A 17,874-nucleotide genomic window follows, 5' to 3' on the forward strand; every position below is an offset into this window, starting at 1 on the left:
AATACAGAAATAACAGACTGCAGAATATCAGAACCGACCGATCAGAATCAAGTATTCATCAAAGGCATGTAATAAAAAGTTTGATTCCATTTTTACTTAATAACTTGACATAAAACACCATCATACTGTAATTCAAAATCAAACAGTGCAGTTAAAAAGTCAATAAAAAGCTTGATTCCATTTTAGCTAAATAACGTGATGTTTGTTGCCAATAAGCATGAGGCGCGTGAGAAACTGATTTTCATTATTACACAACAGATGGTTTAAACCTGTGTGTGTGTCAGACTGACTGAGGTGCTTCACCTTTATCTGTGTTCTTCAGGACTTCAGCTACGGTGGCCGTGTAGGTCATAAAGTCTCCTTCTGCTGCTGAAGACTTCACCGTCACCCTGTAGGCTGCAGGGAGACGAACACAGAGCAGAAATATTAAGTACTCAGACATATGTGCTTAATCCTTTTTAGATGGAAAGCTCTCCGCCCTCATTATTTTGCACAAAGGATCAAAGAGGTGTTGATGTGATTCACTTTAAATGGATCTCTTAAAATATATTATAGAACCTGGTCTCCCTTCACTGAATATGAGGAGAATCTGTCCTTTCTGCTGATTGCTAATGTCATTCATACACATATACTCTTTTCTTCGTGCTAATAACAATTTATTTTATTGTATTTTTTCTATTCCTAGACTACATTATTTTAGCTATGGATAATTTTATTGTATTATCTTATCTGTGTATATATATTATGTATATATTATATGTGTTGGAACTGTAGCGTCCAACTGAACACTGAATAAATGAAACATTGAAAGGAAAGACAACAACTCCTTCCAATAAAATGGGAATGAGAGTGAATGAGCTCCGAGTGGTGAATTTGAGCGTTGGGTTGTTAAATGTGTCTGCTTATCTGCAGTATTTGATGTTCAAGAGGATTAAATTTACTTCTAATTAATACTGCATCTCATTCTCACCATATTTGATGTGGGGCTGGCAGGTCTCATGGGTACGTTTGGCTGCTGTCAGCGTCAAATCAATGTTTCCTCTGTAGGCAGCGCACGCAGCTGAACAACAACAACAACAGTTATCATTACAAACAGTAACAACTTAAACGTGAAACATTTTCAACATTTGCCATTGGCTGAAACAGCTGGGCTCAGCCAATCAGAGGGCAGACGCTACCTGTCATACACTGACACTGGTCACCCACACAGAGGCGCTGCAGCTTCTGCTCCTCGGAGGAGAACTGTTTGGTGCACATACTGCCTGGGGGAGAAAAGAGGTATCATTTTACCAGAATGTAATCTCGTGATTAACTAAATTTAATCTCCTAATTATTCAAACGTTAAGAAGAGGTCAACATCCACCTTAAAAAGTCAAATAATTACAACTTGTAAAGTCACGGATTGACTTACTATCCAAGTCTTTGTATTTTGAAACTTTGACTTAATGAGTCTTGATTTATTCTTATTCTTTTGGAGCTGTGTGGAACAAAAAGCAATTTCCCCCTGAGGATTATTAAAGGAATTCTGATTCTGATTCTGATTCTGATTTGACATTTTGATTTAAAAACCGACCTGATAGAGACCACAAGCCCCAGGATGCACTGCAAGTCCTGACTCTCACCTTTGTCCTGAGGCTCATAGACGCTGAACAGGGCCTCGCTGGACCCGCTCACCCTGAAGCTGGTCCTGATCCGAAATCCAACACACAGGAAGTCGTCTGAGGGAACCTAGCAACCAGACAGGAAGTTATCACAGGGAACCTAGCAACCAGACGGGAATTTATCATAGGGAACTTAGCAACCAGACAGGAAGTTATCACAGGGAACTTAGCAACCAGACAGGAAGTTATCACATGGAACATAGCAACCAGACAGGAAGTTATCACATGGAACATAGCAACCAGACAGGGATTTATATTAATGCTTTTAATTATATTACCTTAATATAACCTACATAATTTCCCAAAACATACAATTGTTTTAATTTAATTCAGTGAAGAAAACAAACCACATTCATAATCAGTCGTTCAGCAGCCTGGTAATGTTTGTTTTTTGTAGTGTTTGTATTTTTTCTTCAGGAGCTTCTGTTACTCACAGCGTCGCTCTGAATGACCACAGTGTTTCCTTGGAGTTCATAGTGGGAGATGACTGGTTCCATTGCATCTCTGAACTGCAAAACAACAGTTCAGTTATACGTGAAAAAAACTTTATACTTCAACAAACTCTCTCTTAATTAAAGAGTTTGGTCTAGACCTGCTCTTTATGTAAAGTGTCTTGAGATAACGCTGTTATGAATTGGCGCTATGTAAATAAAGATTGATTGATTGAACAAACAGAGATGTTAAAAAGATAAAATAACATCAGCCAAGTTTCCATCAAAAGGTAGCCGAACTTTAACTGAATTTGCAGAAAATTATCAAAAGAAAACATGAATGAATGCTTGTTTCCATCCAGTCATGTTGTGTGAATACAAGTTTATTGGTTGATAAACAACAGGTGGAGCTAAATCCTGTTCAACCATCGCCAGTAAACCATCGCAGAAGAAGAACACAACCAGAAGACGCCACTTAAAGAGCTCCAGTCAAAGCTCAAATGATGGAAAACCATGTGGAAATATAACATTTCTGTTAGGTTCATGTATCAGTGTGAGGAAGACTACAGCCTCATCATCATTCCAAACAGACTTTTGGTTGTATAAAAACATAAGAAGACGTTCACCTGTCTCAGGTCCTCCAGGTAAGCCTCCACACCTGTTGGCATCTGGATCTTCATCACCGTCAGACCGGACTCTGTTAACATCTCGTTAGGAGGAGGCTTATACCTGCAATATACACACACACACACATGCATAGTTCATGTTCACAGTATCTACTATGTCTACGACGATCACTAGCAGAAAGCTCCTGCTGGATATCAGCTACAGAATATTTGGAAGTTTGGATGTTTCTTCATCAAATTCAGAGATTCAATTACTTGCTCATTTACATTATTTCATGGGTTATTTTCCCCCGTGTTGCTGGGGATACTAGCATCCTTTACTAAGTAAAAGAGCTAACACAGCCTGCATCGACCATTATGAATAAAGTACGCTGTGAGAATACTCCACAATAAGTGAAAGTCCTGCATTAAGTATTATCTACAAAATGTACTTAAAGTATGAAAAGTAAAAGTCTTTGCGTTGCAGTAAAATGTTCCCTGTCAATGTTTAATTTTACTGCTGTAGATGTTTAAGGGTGAGCACATTTTAGCTACTTTATATCCTGTTGGGTAGTTTAATCTAAAGCAATGCATCATGGTCTATGAGATCATCATATGTTTGCTGCATCAGAAAAAGTCTGAAAAAACAGCCTGTTTTCAGCTTTGTGAAGATACATTTTCCAGCAGATCTGAGAGGGTTTTGAATAATCTATCTATTTTAAAAGGGGGGAGAATCTTCTCTGTCCGTAAAGGAACTCTTCATCCTTTAGTTTACCAGAAATATCCAAAATCACCACAGATGGAGATACACAGTGTTCACTGAACAGGTAGGAGATGAAAAGTTGTGATCTGTAGAGTAACTAAAGCTGTCAGAGGAGCAAAAAGTACAAAACTTACCTCTGAGATGTCAAGCACAAGTACGTTGAATTACAGTACTTGAGTAAATGTTTTTCATCATTTCCACTACAGCATTTCATAATAAAATGCAGCTCTGACAGGGCTTGAAGATAAAATGATTATTGGTTTAATATTCACTGTGACATAACGGCGTCCATGTGAAGGTCTAAAGTTAAATAATACTCGAGGTAAAAGTTTACGTACTTTGCACAGGCGACCAGGTGAGGAGCTTGCAAACTGGGATCTCCGGAGGAAAAGAAGACATTTACTCAGACAGAAACAGACAGACGGGGACACAGGTAGGCAGACAGACAGGTAGACAGACAGACAGACAGAGACAAGATGCAACAAAGTCTCTACTCCTTGAGGAGGCTGGAGGCCTTAACCTCTAAGACCCTGACCGACGTCTGCAGCAACACCACTGAGAGCATCCACACAGTATTTAAAAACTCTTCTATTCTTCTCTATTTTTGTGTGTTTACAGTGAAAACACTTTCATTACCCCAATAATGTACAATAAGTATTGGTCTGAATAGTTTTTATTATTTTAAGCAAGTTGCACTGTGATGGAATGTAAAGACGATAAAGTTGAATTTGAATACTTACTGGCAGAGTCGGCGCCAGCCACCTCTATGGTGAGGTCAAAGTTACATGTTTCTGTGGACGCGGCGGTCTCATAGTAAACTGTCTTCATCTGGAAACACAGCGAAGATTGTTTGTGATCAAATTATTTGAACCAAAGACATGCGGACATACAATCAGCAAAACAGCAGTGAATAAAAGTAATAACATGAGACACATTATTTATATGGAATGGTCATTAAAGAGTCACAGTAATATTATAGACATCACAATCTTCAAAACTCACACATAAAATGTCACTCTAATCCACTATAATAAAAGCAAATCAACACATATACATACAGACGAGTCTCAGATTGTTATTCTAAGTGTCAGAGCTGTAAGATAAACCTGTAAGATCCTTTTTGTTTGACCGGAAAATGCTATTGTATCGTTTGGTCAAAGCCACCAGACTCCATTGACAAAAACAGTAATTTTACATGGTAGTTGCAGGTCTACTACTGACTCAATTTGTTTGACACTTAATTTGTTTGTGTTATTGTTTGACTTTGGGTTAGTTCCGATCCAACACAATATCTTTGTAACACACAATAATCAAAACAAACCTAATAGATAGAGGCAACAATAGACCAGCCACTCCAGTTTTCTATGAGGTAAAATTACATTTTTGTTGATGGAGTCTGGTACATTCGGAATAGCGGGATACAGTTGTTGTTTCTGGTTAAACCAAAAGGATCTTCCACGTCTATCTCTGTAGGGATCCTTTCCATAATGTTGTCAGACACTTAGAATAACAATCTCAGCTGGAAATGGCAAAAACAAGTACTTTTAGTGGACCTACTGTGATCAGGTGCAGTTGCAGCAAAGGCATTACAGCCATTAGAGCTCATTTGCTGCTTGGACGTGATCTACTAGTTTGAAAACTTTTGCACCAACCAGTCATTTAGAACCACAATATATATAAAGAGAGGGCCCAGGTTTAAAAATGGGAACAGAGAGAGAATTAATGAATAAAATAAAATAAATTTAAATTTAGAGATAAACAGATAAATTCTGGGTCCAAAGTCTTACAGTTTCATCTGTTGCCCCATGGATGCCTGCTGTAGACAATTCCAGATAAACAATCTATCTATAATCTATAAAAGTGAGCACACACCTTCACGTTGGACACCCCCCCCCCATAACCTGTGGACGCGGTGATGTCATCATCTTTCGTCACCTGAGAGGAAAAAAACAAGCAGGTGGGCAAAAAAATAGAAACACAGTTTAGAAGAGCTGCAACCGGGCTTGTTTCCCTCCCCTAAATCTGTCTCCCTTCCCTGAACCCGTCTCACACTCACCTGGATGGGCGAGGCCACAGGTTGCCTCTGGCTGAGCTGGACTCGTCTAAGCGCTCCCTTCCTCTTGTAGCGAACGTTGATGTCCTGATTGAGAACGGCCCGAGGGACGACCCTGCTGTACTCTGTCAAGGCCTCCAGAGTCATGACTGTGTCCTGAGAGACAAACAGACAGACAGACAGACAGGTTGGAGGTCAGTGGTCAACCCAAAGACCAGAGCTGTGTGTGTGTGTGTGTGTGTACCTGAATAGAGTAGAAACCTTCTCCATAGTGCTGATCCTGGGTCAGCCAGGACAGGATGGGGTTGGCGTACTGTATTCTCCCCTTTAGTAACACAAAACAGAACGTCTCATAATCCTAGTGCTTGTTGATGTGAACCCTAAATCTGTAAAACGTTATGAGAGCGCCCTCTGTTCGTTTACGTTTGTGTGGTGGAGTCCATCAGGCTCTCATCAACTCCCATATTTGTCAACTCAACATAATTGTTGTATGTATTAAAACCTCCACATAACAGTGATGTCACAGTGCACTGACATGCTTTCATGCTCACTAATGTAAAAGTTAACGGCGAACAGGAAGCAGCAGCACCTTGAGCAGCACAGTCAGCAGGACATATGCTGTCGTCTCCACCGTCTGACCGCTGGATTGGTCGGGCGTCAGCCAATCAGCTGTCACGTTGGACTCCTGCCAGTATCTGAGCACAGCGGGGTGACCTACACACACACACACACACACACACACACACACACAAAGATTAATGCTTTATCAGAAACGTGTGTAAATAACAAAATGCTGAAACTTGAATTAGTTCAACTAAAGAGAAGAAATCACACAAATAAAAGCAGGAGGCTCAGTTGTCTGACATGATAGACCATTAATATACATCAGTTTAAAACACTTCAGGCAAAAAACGTTTTTCTGGTCAGTTTTGAGTTTTTTGGGCTATTTTGCTTCCATAACACGCCTTTTTTCAGAATAGCGGAAAGAAAATGTCCAAAATACACATTTAGGCCTTTATTTTCACTGCACTTTATGTGGTTGTGTCTGTAGATATATTTTTTAATTTATATCTTTAAAGGCATTTTTCTCAAAATGAGTTTTTCCTCACACCTTTAGCCAGAAACCTCCATTTCAGCAGCACTTACAAACTCCAAACTTTATATTTTTCTATCTGAATCTAAATTCTGAAGGTTTTTACTCAGGGGGTTTGTTCATATTTCCTTCATAGCCTAATTCATATAACATTTTATTCCTAAAATAATGGTTGTTGCCAGCATTTTCTGATTTATGGAGTGATAAAAATAAAAACAAATAAAAACAAACCTTTGGCCTTAAACATGTATAAATCTAACTTTCCAAAATGATTTTCCCCCCGATTGTGATCAATGTAAACAATTTTTGGCGTCACCTTTCTGCCGAGCCAGGCTCTCCAGAGTGCTGAGCAGCTGGGAGGCCGATATGCTGTTGGGGTCGCGGAGGGTCAGAGCGTAGGTCGCCACCGCACGCACATACACGCTCTTCACACCCAGGGCATGCTGGGAAATGTAGCTGGCTGCCGACGCCATGCTGTCATCATGGAACTGAGGGAGGAGAAGATTTAAAGAAAAGTTATGGTCAAGGAGGTAGAGGAGGTGGTAGGATGAGGAGATGACAGGAGGAAGAGGAGATGACAGGAGGAAGAGGAGGTGTGTTCTCACTCGGAGCTGCAGTATTGGGTCTTTGATGCTCGTCGCTCTGTGTAACGCGATCAGCACGAAGGACGTCAGATACACCGATTGGGCGACTGCATCCGTCCCTGCAGCCTGCAGCCAATCAGAACGTAGAAAACTTTCAACGTTACCAAAAACGTACTCTCACCCTGATGAAGAGGATGAGAAAGATTTAACAAAGAAGAGACAGGAGGAGGAGGAGAGTTTCTGGCCTTGTTGGCTCTGAAGGAGGATTTGTCAGTGAAGGATCCATCCGGCTGCTGAGCGTGATGAATCAACCAGGAAACAGACTCTGACAGGGACTGGTGGTCCACAGAGACACTGAGATCAACCAGAGAGAGAGTCTTCACCACCAGAGCCGTCAGCCTGAGGGAGGGAGGGAGAGAGGGAGGGATGAGGAGAGGGAGAGAGGAGGAGAAGGATTTTAAGAGGAAAAATCAGCGTTATCTGTGTGAGAGCTAATATTTTAACTTGAAATGAGAGCTTCTTTTGTTCCTCTTCTGTGAGTCATTTTTGAAGAACAATAACTGCGACATGCTGAATGTCAGAACTATGAAAATGAACACATAACATCTACATCTTGTCAACTCCACCTGTATAAATTTGTCTGAACCCTAAGCGTAACCATGGCCACCAGTGGGCTGGTGAGTTTTAAGATTGGTGTGTGTGTGTGTGTGTGTGTGTTTGTGTGTGTGAGTGTGTGTCCTGACCAGGTGCTGGATTCACCCCTCGACCACATGCTGTAACTGGAGTCTCCACCTCTGAATGAACTGACACTGACCAGACCTGCACACACACACACACACACACACACACACACTGTCAACAAGCAGCACATGGTTAAACTCCACCAGTGTCTCTTCGTCGTCTCCTCACCCTCTCTAATCTTTTGTCTCAGGTCTGCTGCGTTCTTCTGGATGTCCGCTCCCAGGACGTCCCAGCTCCTTGTCGTCTCCAGGTACTGGAACACCTGGGCCAGAGGGAGCAGTCCACCGAGCTCCGCCTCTGCCGACCCGGCTGGCAGATTGATGAGCTTTCTGAGACCTTCAGGGCTGTGCACCACTGTGAGGACGTCACCAAGAATCTCACCTGGTACAGACAGAGAAGATCATACATTTTAAGGCACCATACGATGGCATGTCTCAACTCTGATCCAGTTATTCTTCATTGTAACACACAAGATTTTTCTTTAATTCGTGTTTTAAGAGGTCATGGACAAATATAGACTGTCTTCACCACATGCTGCATTACTTTCTTATCTGCAGCTCAGCACCATGTTTCCACATCTTACCATTGATAGTCAGCATTCTCTCCACAGCCGTGTTGGGAACAATGTTGGACGGCAGTTTGTTCTTCAGCTCCACTATTGTCTTGTCTGAACCTACAACAGCACGAAAACACAGCAACACAGAGCAGAGTGATATCAACAAAGACCACAACAAACAGACCTGATGAAGCAGAGCAGCCTCATTCAGAGCTGCAGATCCTGGATCAGTTAGTGTACCGTAGAGTCCCTGTGGGTCGAGTCTCCCTCCAGAGTATGTCTCCTTCCTCAGTCCCTCGGGCTGGAAACACAAACAAAATAAAAGATAATGGCTGACACATTTCCTGGTTTATGTTCATAAAAGGTTCAACAAATGTTTCAGAAATTTTTTGTGAAATAAGTGTTTCTGCCCACCGACTGGTCCTATTCGTCATGGTGACACATTGCTAATGGTGACAGTCGCCTGGTAGTTTTTTACCTCAAAAATGCTAACATCTAAATTAGCTAACTAAATGACTCAGTGTGGTCCTAGTAAGTGTAAAGTGATATACTTCAGTGACTTCAGGTGAGTGATGAGTCAGGAGGTATAGCAGCAAAAAACTTTGAAAACAAAAACTGTGACTAAATACAAATTTTGTCATGAATTAAAAAATAAATAGTTACCTGAAAGAGATAGAATGAGCAAATGAACTAATTGCTGTTTTAATCTAAAAGACCTGAATGCATGTGTGGAATCAGACACTGTAGATTGTGATTGGTAACTTTATCCCACACAAAACCAAGTTCTTCTTCAGAACTTATGTTACATGATTGATCTGTGGTCCCAATAAGCAACAAGTATTACTTCACTAACATGTATCCGGAAGTAATACTAGCTGGCATTAACAGTTCTTAGAAGGAAAGAAATAACAGATTTATGGACCAACTTCATCAACAATCCTGCTGAACATTAAACAAGACAACAAAGGTGAGCTAAAGTTAGCATTAACCTGAGGCTTTGTGCTGGTGACATCTTTTCTTTTTTAAATTATTTTTTGGGGAATTTTCATGCCTTTATTAGAGATCTGACAGTTTAGAGACAAGAAAAAATTAGGGAAGAGAGATGAGAGCTGTTTCAGTTACCTATATGCATTTTCATATAAACTTATACATTTAAATATAACCTAGATGTATAGAAAACTCTTTTTTCTACCAAATGGACCAGTTGTTACCAAAGTCTTTTGACCTGCAATTTTCCAAATCAGTGCTTTTTGTGGAGGAATATTTTAGCAGGACATCAACCAAACACTGAGCCATTTAAGGGCAGTCTGTTCTTTTTATCTATAGTTTATACTCCATTTGTTTTTTCGTTTATCCATCTACGCACCACCACTCGTAACTTCTTCTCCAGGATGTCTTTGTTTCCTTCACGAGTCTTCAGAGTAAAGGTCAGAGTATGCTCTCCAGGCTCCAGGCCCAGCACAGTGAAGGTCACTTTGTGCACGCCCCCTGCAGACAGGCGGCTCCAGGTGCAGGCAGTTGAGTGCAGTCCCCCAGCAGCCGGCTGGGACTGCAGCAGGCAAACAGCTGGGCCAACTGTCAGCGTCACACAGAACTGAAGAGGAAACAACAAGGAGGAGACAAAGGGACAAACAATGACAACATTAAAATGGAAAAACGATAAAACAATCATTATAATATTAGCTCTCTGTGACGACAGCTGACTTTGACAGCAAACCATTAGCACAGAAACATGGGATATGTTGTTGACTGTGGTTGGTACCGTGATGATGTCAGCCTGCTGGTTGTACACTGAGCCCTTAAGCTCGAGCTGTTCTCCTCTGACAACTTGATAAGGCAGCGGGACGTCCAAACTGAGTGGCAAACTGACCGATACCTGAACTGGCTCTGCAACACACATACCTGCGGGAAAGACACACTGTTTAAGTACCTCAAATCTAATTAAAATAGGTCAGCTCAGATGGTTCTTACACATTTCAATAGAACGGAAGTTTCCAAAAACCTGAGGTCACTCAAAAGCATAGCTGAATCCACATCTAGGTGGACAGCATGAAGAGAAGTGCCCTTGCCTGCACACTGCCTCTTCCTCGGTAGCCAGACTGCTGTCTTGTGGCTGAGGAAAACTTTTTCAGACTTGGGGATGAAGGCGGGGAGACTAAATTGTTGCGGAGAAAGAAGGCAGCAAACCTGCCACCTCTCGCAGCCCACGCTGGGGGGTCACTATCACTGGCACTCACCAACGACGAGGTGGCCGAGTGGTTAAGGCGATGGACTGCTAATCCATTGTGCTCTGCACGCGTGGGTTCGAATCCCATCCTCGTCGTACGCAGGTTGGCTTTAACCTGCCGGCTAGGAAAGGTGGCCACGCTCACAAGATGGTTCCTCAAACTGCAGCATACCGAAGCTGATTTTGAACAATAGAACAACAATGAGGGACGCTTCCCTGCAATTGGTGGACGTGAATCAGACCACTCTGGAGCAGTGGCGCAACCACTGGATGAAGAGGCCAGATGACAGGGAAACAACTTACGGAGGAAATTTTATGGTCAGCGCTGACACTGTTTATTGGAAATGGAAAGACACATTTTCAAAGCCGTAAAACAGAGAGCATTGTAAGCACCTTTCCCAATCGCTGGCTTGCATTGAAGCCACAGTACCACCTCAGAAGGACACAGCAATGTGTGTTCGTCTGTTCAACCACCTCATGTTTTTTGCTGGTTTTCTCCTCAACACAAGAGAGGAAAGTAAAGTCTTGTGGAGAATGCGGGCGTCGATCCCACTGCCTCTCGCATGCTAAGCGAGCGCTCTACCATTTGAGCTAATTCCCCCTTGCAGGGTATTTATACATTTCAATAGAACGGAAGTTCCCAAAAACCTGAAGTCACTCAAAAACACAGCTGAATCCACACAGTACCACCTCAGAAGGACACCACAATGTGTGTTTAACCACCTCATGTTTTACATCTCACTGATTTTCTCCTCAACACAAGAGAGGAAAGTAAAGTCTTGTGGAGAATGCGGGCGTCGATCCCGCTGCCTCTCGCATGCTAAGCGAGCGCTCTACCATTTGAGCTAATTCCCCCTTGCAGGCTTCTTCCACATTCCAATAGAACGGAAGTCTCCAAAAACCTGAGGTCACTCAACAGCATAGCTGAATCCACATCTAGGTGGACAGCATGAAGAGAAGTGCCCTTGCCTGCACACTGCCTCTTCCTCGGTAGCCAGACTGCTGTCTTGTGGCTGAGGCAAACTTTTTCAGACTTGGGGATGAAGGCGGGGAGACTAAATTGTTGCGGAGAAAGAGGGCAGCAAACCTGCCACCTCTCGCAGCCCACGCTGGGGGGTCACTATCACTAACACTCACCAACGACGAGGTGGCCGAGTGGTTAAGGCGATGGACTGCTAATCCATTGTGCTCTGCACGCGTGGGTTCGAATCCCATCCTCGTCGTACGCAGGTTGGCTTTAACCTGCCGGCTAGGAAAGGTGGCCACGCTCACAAGATGGTTCCTCATCCTGCAGCATACCGAAGCTGATTTTGAACAATAGAACAACAATGAGGGACGCTTCCCTGCAATTGGTGGACGTGAATCAGACCACTCTGGAGCAGTGGCGCAACCACTGGATGAAGAGGCCAGATGACAGGGAAACAACTTACGGAGGTTTTATGGTCAGCGCTGACACTGTTGATTGGAAATGGAAAGACACATTTTCAAAGCCGTAAAACAGAGAGCATTGTAAGCACCTTTCCCAATCACTGGCTTGCATTGAAGCCACAGTACCACCTCAGAAGGACACAGCAATGTGTGTTCGTCTGTTCAACCACCTCATGTTTTACATCTCACTGATTTTTGCTGGTTTTCTCCTCAACACAAGAGAGGAAAGTAAAGTCTTGTGGAGAATGCGGGCGTCGATCCCGCTGCCTCTCGCATGCTAAGCGAGCGCTCTACCATTTGAGCTAATTCCCCCTTGCAGGGTATTTATACATTTCAATAGAACGGAAGTTCCCAAAAACCTGAAGTCACTCAAAAACACAGCTGAATCCACACAGCACCACCTCAGAAGGACACCACAATGTGTGTTTAACCACCTCATGTTTTACATCTCACTGATTTTCTCCTCAACACAAGAGAGGAAAGTAAAGTCTTGTGGAGAATGCGGGCGTCGATCCCGCTGCCTCTCGCATGCTAAGCGAGCGCTCTACCATTTGAGCTAATTCCCCCTTGCAGGCTTCTTCCACATTCCAATAGAACGGAAGTCTCCAAAAACCTGAGGTCACTCAAAAGCATAGCTGAATCCACATCTAGGTGGACAGCATGAAGAGAAGTGCCCTTGCCTGCACACTGCCTCTTCCTCGGTAGCCAGACTGCTGTCTTGTGGCTGAGGCAAACTTTTTCAGACTTGGGGATGAAGGCGGGGAGACTAAATTGTTGCGGAGAAAGAGGGCAGCAAACCTGCCACCTCTCGCAGCCCACGCTGGGGGGTCACTATCACTAACACTCACCAACGACGAGGTGGCCGAGTGGTTAAGGCGATGGACTGCTAATCCATTGTGCTCTGCACGCGTGGGTTCGAATCCCATCCTCGTCGTACGCAGGTTGGCTTTAACCGGCCGGCTAGGAAAGGTGGCCACGCTCACAAGATGGTTCCTCATCCTGCAGCATACCGAAGCTGATTTTGAACAATAGAACAACAATGAGGGACGCTTCCCTGCAATTGGTGGACGTGAATCAGACCACTCTGGAGCAGTGGCGCAACCACTGGATGAAGAGGCCAGATGACAGGGAAACAATTTACGGAGGTTTTATGGTCAGCGCTGACACTGTTGATTGGAAATGGAAAGACACATTTTCAAAGCCGTAAAACAGAGAGCATTGTAAGCACCTTTCCCAATCACTGGCTTGCATTGAAGCCACAGTACCACCTCAGAAGGACACAGCAATGTGTGTTCGTCTGTTCAACCACCTCATGTTTTACATCTCACTGATTTTTGCTGGTTTTCTCCTCAACACAAGAGAGGAAAGTAAAGTCTTGTGGAGAATGCGGGCGTCGATCCCGCTGCCTCTCGCATGCTAAGCGAGCGCTCTACCATTTGAGCTAATTCCCCCTTGCAGGGTATTTACACATTTCAATAGAACGGAAGTTCCCAAAAACCTGAAGTCACTCAAAAACACAGCTGAATCCACACAGTACCACCTCAGAAGGACACCACAATGTGTGTTTAACCACCTCATGTTTTACATCTCACTGATTTTCTCCTCAACACAAGAGAGGAAAGTAAAGTCTTGTGGAGAATGCGGGCGTCGATCCCGCTGCCTCTCGCATGCTAAGCGAGCGCTCTACCATTTGAGCTAATTCCCCCTCTCAGGCTTCTTACACATTTCAATAGAACGGAAGTTTCCAAAAACCTGAGGTCACTCAAAAGCATAGCTGAATCCACATCTAGGTGGACAGCATGAAGAGAAGTGCCCTTGCCTGCACACTGCCTCTTCCTCGGTAGCCAGACTGCTGTCTTGTGGCTGAGGCAAACTTTTTCAGACTTGGGGATGAAGGCGGGGAGACTAAATTGTTGCGGAGAAAGAGGGCAGCAAACCTGCCACCTCTCGCAGCCCACGCTGGGGGGTCACTATCACTAGCACTCACCAACGACGAGGTGGCCGAGTGGTTAAGGCGATGGACTGCTAATCCATTGTGCTCTGCACGCGTGGGTTCGAATCCCATCCTCGTCGTACGCAGGTTGGCTTTAACCGGCCGGCTAGGAAAGGTGGCCACGCTCACAAGATGGTTCCTCATCCTGCAGCATACCAAAGCTGATTTTGAACAATAGAACAACAATGAGGGACGCTTCCCTGCAATTGGTGGACGTGAATCAGACCACTCTGGAGCAGTGGCGCAACCACTGGATGAAGAGGCCAGATGACAGGGAAACAACTTACGGAGGTTTTATGGTCAGCGCTGACACTGTTGATTGGAAATGGAAAGACACATTTTCAAAGCCGTAAAACAGAGAGCATTGTAAGCACCTTTCCCAATCACTGGCTTGCATTGAAGCCACAGTACCACCTCAGAAGGACACAGCAATGTGTGTTCGTCTGTTCAACCACCTCATGTTTTACATCTCACTGATTTTTGCTGGTTTTCTCCTCAACACAAGAGAGGAAAGTAAAGTCTTGTGGAGAATGCGGGCGTCGATCCCGCTGCCTCTCGCATGCTAAGCGAGCGCTCTACCATTTGAGCTAATTCCCCCTTGCAGGGTATTTATACATTTCAATAGAACGGAAGTTCCCAAAAACCTGAAGTCACTCAAAAACACAGCTGAATCCACACAGTACCACCACAATGTGTGTTTAACCACCTCATGTTTTACATCTCACTGATTTTCTCCTCAACACAAGAGAGGAAAGTAAAGTCTTGTGGAGAATGCGGGCGTCGATCCCGCTGCCTCTCGCATGCTAAGCGAGCGCTCTACCATTTGAGCTAATTCCCCCTCTCAGGCTTCTTACACATTTCAATAGAACGGAAGTCTCCAAAAACCTGAGGTCACTCAAAAGCATAGCTGAATCCACATCTAGGTGGACAGCATGAAGAGAAGTGCCCTTGCCTGCACACTGCCTCTTCCTCGGTAGCCAGACTGCTGTCTTGTGGCTGAGGCAAACTTTTTCAGACTTGGGGATGAAGGCGGGGAGACTAAATTGTTGCGGAGAAAGAGGGCAGCAAACCTGCCACCTCTCGCAGCCCACGCTGGGGGGTCACTATCACTGGCACTCACCAACGACGAGGTGGCCGAGTGGTTAAGGCGATGGACTGCTAATCCATTGTGCTCTGCACGCGTGGGTTCGAATCCCATCCTCGTCGTACGCAGGTTGGCTTTAACCGGCCGGCTAGGAAAGGTGGCCACGCTCACAAGATGGTTCCTCATCCTGCAGCATACCAAAGCTGATTTTGAACAATAGAACAATAATGAGGGACGCTTCCCTGCAATTGGTGGACGTGAATCAGACCACTCTGGAGCAGTGGCGCAACCACTGGATGAAGAGGCCAGATGACAGGGAAACAACTTACGGAGGTTTTATGGTCAGCGCTGACAGTGTTTATTGGAAATGGAAAGACACATTTTCAAAGCCGTAAAACAGAGAGCATTGTAAGCACCTTTCCCAATCACTGGCTTGCATTGAAGCCACAGTACCACCTCAGAAGGACACAGCAATGTGTGTTCGTCTGTTCAACCACCTCATGTTTTACATCTCACTGATTTTTGCTGGTTTTCTCCTCAACACAAGAGAGGAAAGTAAAGTCTTGTGGAGAACGCGGGCGTCGATCCCGCTGCCTCTCGCATGCTAAGCGAGCGCTCTACCATTTGAGCTAATTCCCCCTTGCAGGGTATTTATACATTTCAATAGAACGGAAGTTCCCAAAAACCTGAAGTCACTCAAAAACACAGCTGAATCCACACAGTACCACCTCAGAAGGACACCACAATGTGTGTTTAACCACCTCATGTTTTACATCTCACTGATTTTCTCCTCAACACAAGAGAGGAAAGTAAAGTCTTGTGGAGAATGCGGGCGTCGATCCCGCTGCCTCTCGCATGCTAAGCGAGCGCTCTACCATTTGAGCTAATTCCCCCTTGCAGGCTTCTTCCACATTCCAATAGAACGGAAGTCTCCAAAAACCTGAGGTCACTCAAAAGCATAGCTGAATCCACATCTAGGTGGACAGCATGAAGAGAAGTGCCCTTGCCTGCACACTGCCTCTTCCTCGGTAGCCAGACTGCTGTCTTGTGGCTGAGGCAAACTTTTTCAGACTTGGGGATGAAGGCGGGGAGACTAAATTGTTGCGGAGAAAGAGGGCAGCAAACCTGCCACCTCTCGCAGCCCACGCTGGGGGGTCACTATCACTAACACTCACCAACGACGAGGTGGCCGAGTGGTTAAGGCGATGGACTGCTAATCCATTGTGCTCTGCACGCGTGGGTTCGAATCCCATCCTCGTCGTACGCAGGTTGGCTTTAACCGGCCGGCTAGGAAAGGTGGCCACGCTCACAAGATGGTTCCTCATCCTGCAGCATACCGAAGCTGATTTTGAACAATAGAACAACAATGAGGGACGCTTCCCTGCAATTGGTGGACGTGAATCAGACCACTCTGGAGCAGTGGCGCAACCACTGGATGAAGAGGCCAGATGACAGGGAAACAATTTACGGAGGTTTTATGGTCAGCGCTGACACTGTTGATTGGAAATGGAAAGACACATTTTCAAAGCCGTAAAACAGAGAGCATTGTAAGCACCTTTCCCAATCACTGGCTTGCATTGAAGCCACAGTACCACCTCAGAAGGACACAGCAATGTGTGTTCGTCTGTTCAACCACCTCATGTTTTACATCTCACTGATTTTTGCTGGTTTTCTCCTCAACACAAGAGAGGAAAGTAAAGTCTTGTGGAGAATGCGGGCGTCGATCCCGCTGCCTCTCGCATGCTAAGCGAGCGCTCTACCATTTGAGCTAATTCCCCCTTGCAGGGTATTTATACATTTCAATAGAACGGAAGTTCCCAAAAACCTGAAGTCACTCAAAAACACAGCTGAATCCACACAGTACCACCTCAGAAGGACACCACAATGTGTGTTTAACCACCTCATGTTTTACATCTCACTGATTTTCTCCTCAACACAAGAGAGGAAAGTAAAGTCTTGTGGAGAATGCGGGCGTCGATCCCGCTGCCTCTCGCATGCTAAGCGAGCGCTCTACCATTTGAGCTAATTCCCCCTCTCAGGCTTCTTACACATTTCAATAGAACGGAAGTTTCTAAAAACCTGAGGTCACTCAAAAGCATAGCTGAATCCACATCTAGGTGGACAGCATGAAGAGAAGTGCCCTTGCCTGCACACTGCCTCTTCCTCGGTAGCCAGACTGCTGTCTTGTGGCTGAGGCAAACTTTTTCAGACTTGGGGATGAAGGCGGGGAGACTAAATTGTTGCGGAGAAAGAGGGCAGCAAACCTGCCACCTCTCGCAGCCCACGCTGGGGGGTCACTATCACTAGCACTCACCAACGACGAGGTGGCCGAGTGGTTAAGGCGATGGACTGCTAATCCATTGTGCTCTGCACGCGTGGGTTCGAATCCCATCCTCGTCGTACGCAGGTTGGCTTTAACCGGCCGGCTAGGAAAGGTGGCCACGCTCACAAGATGGTTCCTCATCCTGCAGCATACCAAAGCTGATTTTGAACAATAGAACAACAATGAGGGACGCTTCCCTGCAATTGGTGGACGTGAATCAGACCACTCTGGAGCAGTGGCGCAACCACTGGATGAAGAGGCCAGATGACAGGGAAACAACTTACGGAGGTTTTATGGTCAGCGCTGACACTGTTGATTGGAAATGGAAAGAC

At 44.8% G+C, this 17,874-nt stretch overlaps 1 protein-coding gene and 17 non-coding genes across 18 annotated transcripts in view; 7 read left to right on the top strand and 11 right to left on the bottom strand.

Moving 5' to 3' along the window:
• The window catches only part of c5 (complement component 5), a 34,142-nt gene that overhangs the window by 976 nt on the left and 15,292 nt on the right, over positions 1 to 17,874 (bottom strand). Inside the window, exons 20-40 of the mRNA XM_070833458.1 lie at positions 10,250 to 10,389; positions 9,854 to 10,081; positions 8,728 to 8,788; positions 8,515 to 8,604; positions 8,100 to 8,312; positions 7,934 to 8,009; positions 7,436 to 7,589; positions 7,212 to 7,316; positions 6,923 to 7,094; positions 6,103 to 6,227; positions 5,758 to 5,838; positions 5,517 to 5,669; positions 5,333 to 5,395; positions 4,201 to 4,288; positions 3,799 to 3,838; positions 2,719 to 2,821; positions 2,096 to 2,170; positions 1,623 to 1,728; positions 1,179 to 1,262; positions 971 to 1,060; positions 304 to 396 (exon numbers count right to left, since the gene is read on the bottom strand). Coding sequence (XP_070689559.1) covers positions 304 to 396; positions 971 to 1,060; positions 1,179 to 1,262; positions 1,623 to 1,728; positions 2,096 to 2,170; positions 2,719 to 2,821; positions 3,799 to 3,838; positions 4,201 to 4,288; positions 5,333 to 5,395; positions 5,517 to 5,669; positions 5,758 to 5,838; positions 6,103 to 6,227; positions 6,923 to 7,094; positions 7,212 to 7,316; positions 7,436 to 7,589; positions 7,934 to 8,009; positions 8,100 to 8,312; positions 8,515 to 8,604; positions 8,728 to 8,788; positions 9,854 to 10,081; positions 10,250 to 10,389 — 2,340 coding nt within the window. The remainder of the gene's footprint in view (positions 1 to 303; positions 397 to 970; positions 1,061 to 1,178; positions 1,263 to 1,622; positions 1,729 to 2,095; positions 2,171 to 2,718; positions 2,822 to 3,798; positions 3,839 to 4,200; positions 4,289 to 5,332; positions 5,396 to 5,516; positions 5,670 to 5,757; positions 5,839 to 6,102; positions 6,228 to 6,922; positions 7,095 to 7,211; positions 7,317 to 7,435; positions 7,590 to 7,933; positions 8,010 to 8,099; positions 8,313 to 8,514; positions 8,605 to 8,727; positions 8,789 to 9,853; positions 10,082 to 10,249; positions 10,390 to 17,874) is intronic.
• On the top strand, positions 10,729 to 10,810 carry trnas-gcu (transfer RNA serine (anticodon GCU)). Its single transcript has one exon. It is a non-coding gene; the product is annotated as a tRNA-Ser (tRNA).
• trnaa-agc (transfer RNA alanine (anticodon AGC)) lies at positions 11,497 to 11,569 on the bottom strand. The gene has a single exon. It is a non-coding gene; the product is annotated as a tRNA-Ala (tRNA).
• Positions 11,856 to 11,937, top strand: trnas-gcu (transfer RNA serine (anticodon GCU)). The gene has a single exon. It is a non-coding gene; the product is annotated as a tRNA-Ser (tRNA).
• Positions 12,382 to 12,454, bottom strand: trnaa-agc (transfer RNA alanine (anticodon AGC)). Its single transcript has one exon. It is a non-coding gene; the product is annotated as a tRNA-Ala (tRNA).
• On the bottom strand, positions 12,636 to 12,708 carry trnaa-agc (transfer RNA alanine (anticodon AGC)). The gene has a single exon. It is a non-coding gene; the product is annotated as a tRNA-Ala (tRNA).
• trnas-gcu (transfer RNA serine (anticodon GCU)) lies at positions 12,995 to 13,076 on the top strand. The gene has a single exon. It is a non-coding gene; the product is annotated as a tRNA-Ser (tRNA).
• Positions 13,521 to 13,593, bottom strand: trnaa-agc (transfer RNA alanine (anticodon AGC)). The gene has a single exon. It is a non-coding gene; the product is annotated as a tRNA-Ala (tRNA).
• On the bottom strand, positions 13,775 to 13,847 carry trnaa-agc (transfer RNA alanine (anticodon AGC)). The gene has a single exon. It is a non-coding gene; the product is annotated as a tRNA-Ala (tRNA).
• trnas-gcu (transfer RNA serine (anticodon GCU)) lies at positions 14,134 to 14,215 on the top strand. The gene has a single exon. It is a non-coding gene; the product is annotated as a tRNA-Ser (tRNA).
• Positions 14,660 to 14,732, bottom strand: trnaa-agc (transfer RNA alanine (anticodon AGC)). Its single transcript has one exon. It is a non-coding gene; the product is annotated as a tRNA-Ala (tRNA).
• trnaa-agc (transfer RNA alanine (anticodon AGC)) lies at positions 14,901 to 14,973 on the bottom strand. The gene has a single exon. It is a non-coding gene; the product is annotated as a tRNA-Ala (tRNA).
• Positions 15,260 to 15,341, top strand: trnas-gcu (transfer RNA serine (anticodon GCU)). The gene has a single exon. It is a non-coding gene; the product is annotated as a tRNA-Ser (tRNA).
• On the bottom strand, positions 16,040 to 16,112 carry trnaa-agc (transfer RNA alanine (anticodon AGC)). Its single transcript has one exon. It is a non-coding gene; the product is annotated as a tRNA-Ala (tRNA).
• trnas-gcu (transfer RNA serine (anticodon GCU)) lies at positions 16,399 to 16,480 on the top strand. The gene has a single exon. It is a non-coding gene; the product is annotated as a tRNA-Ser (tRNA).
• Positions 16,925 to 16,997, bottom strand: trnaa-agc (transfer RNA alanine (anticodon AGC)). Its single transcript has one exon. It is a non-coding gene; the product is annotated as a tRNA-Ala (tRNA).
• trnaa-agc (transfer RNA alanine (anticodon AGC)) lies at positions 17,179 to 17,251 on the bottom strand. The gene has a single exon. It is a non-coding gene; the product is annotated as a tRNA-Ala (tRNA).
• Positions 17,538 to 17,619, top strand: trnas-gcu (transfer RNA serine (anticodon GCU)). Its single transcript has one exon. It is a non-coding gene; the product is annotated as a tRNA-Ser (tRNA).

Source organism: Pempheris klunzingeri, chromosome 7, assembly GCF_042242105.1.
Source record: "Pempheris klunzingeri isolate RE-2024b chromosome 7, fPemKlu1.hap1, whole genome shotgun sequence".
NCBI classification, from domain to species: Eukaryota; Metazoa; Chordata; class Actinopteri; order Acropomatiformes; family Pempheridae; genus Pempheris; species Pempheris klunzingeri.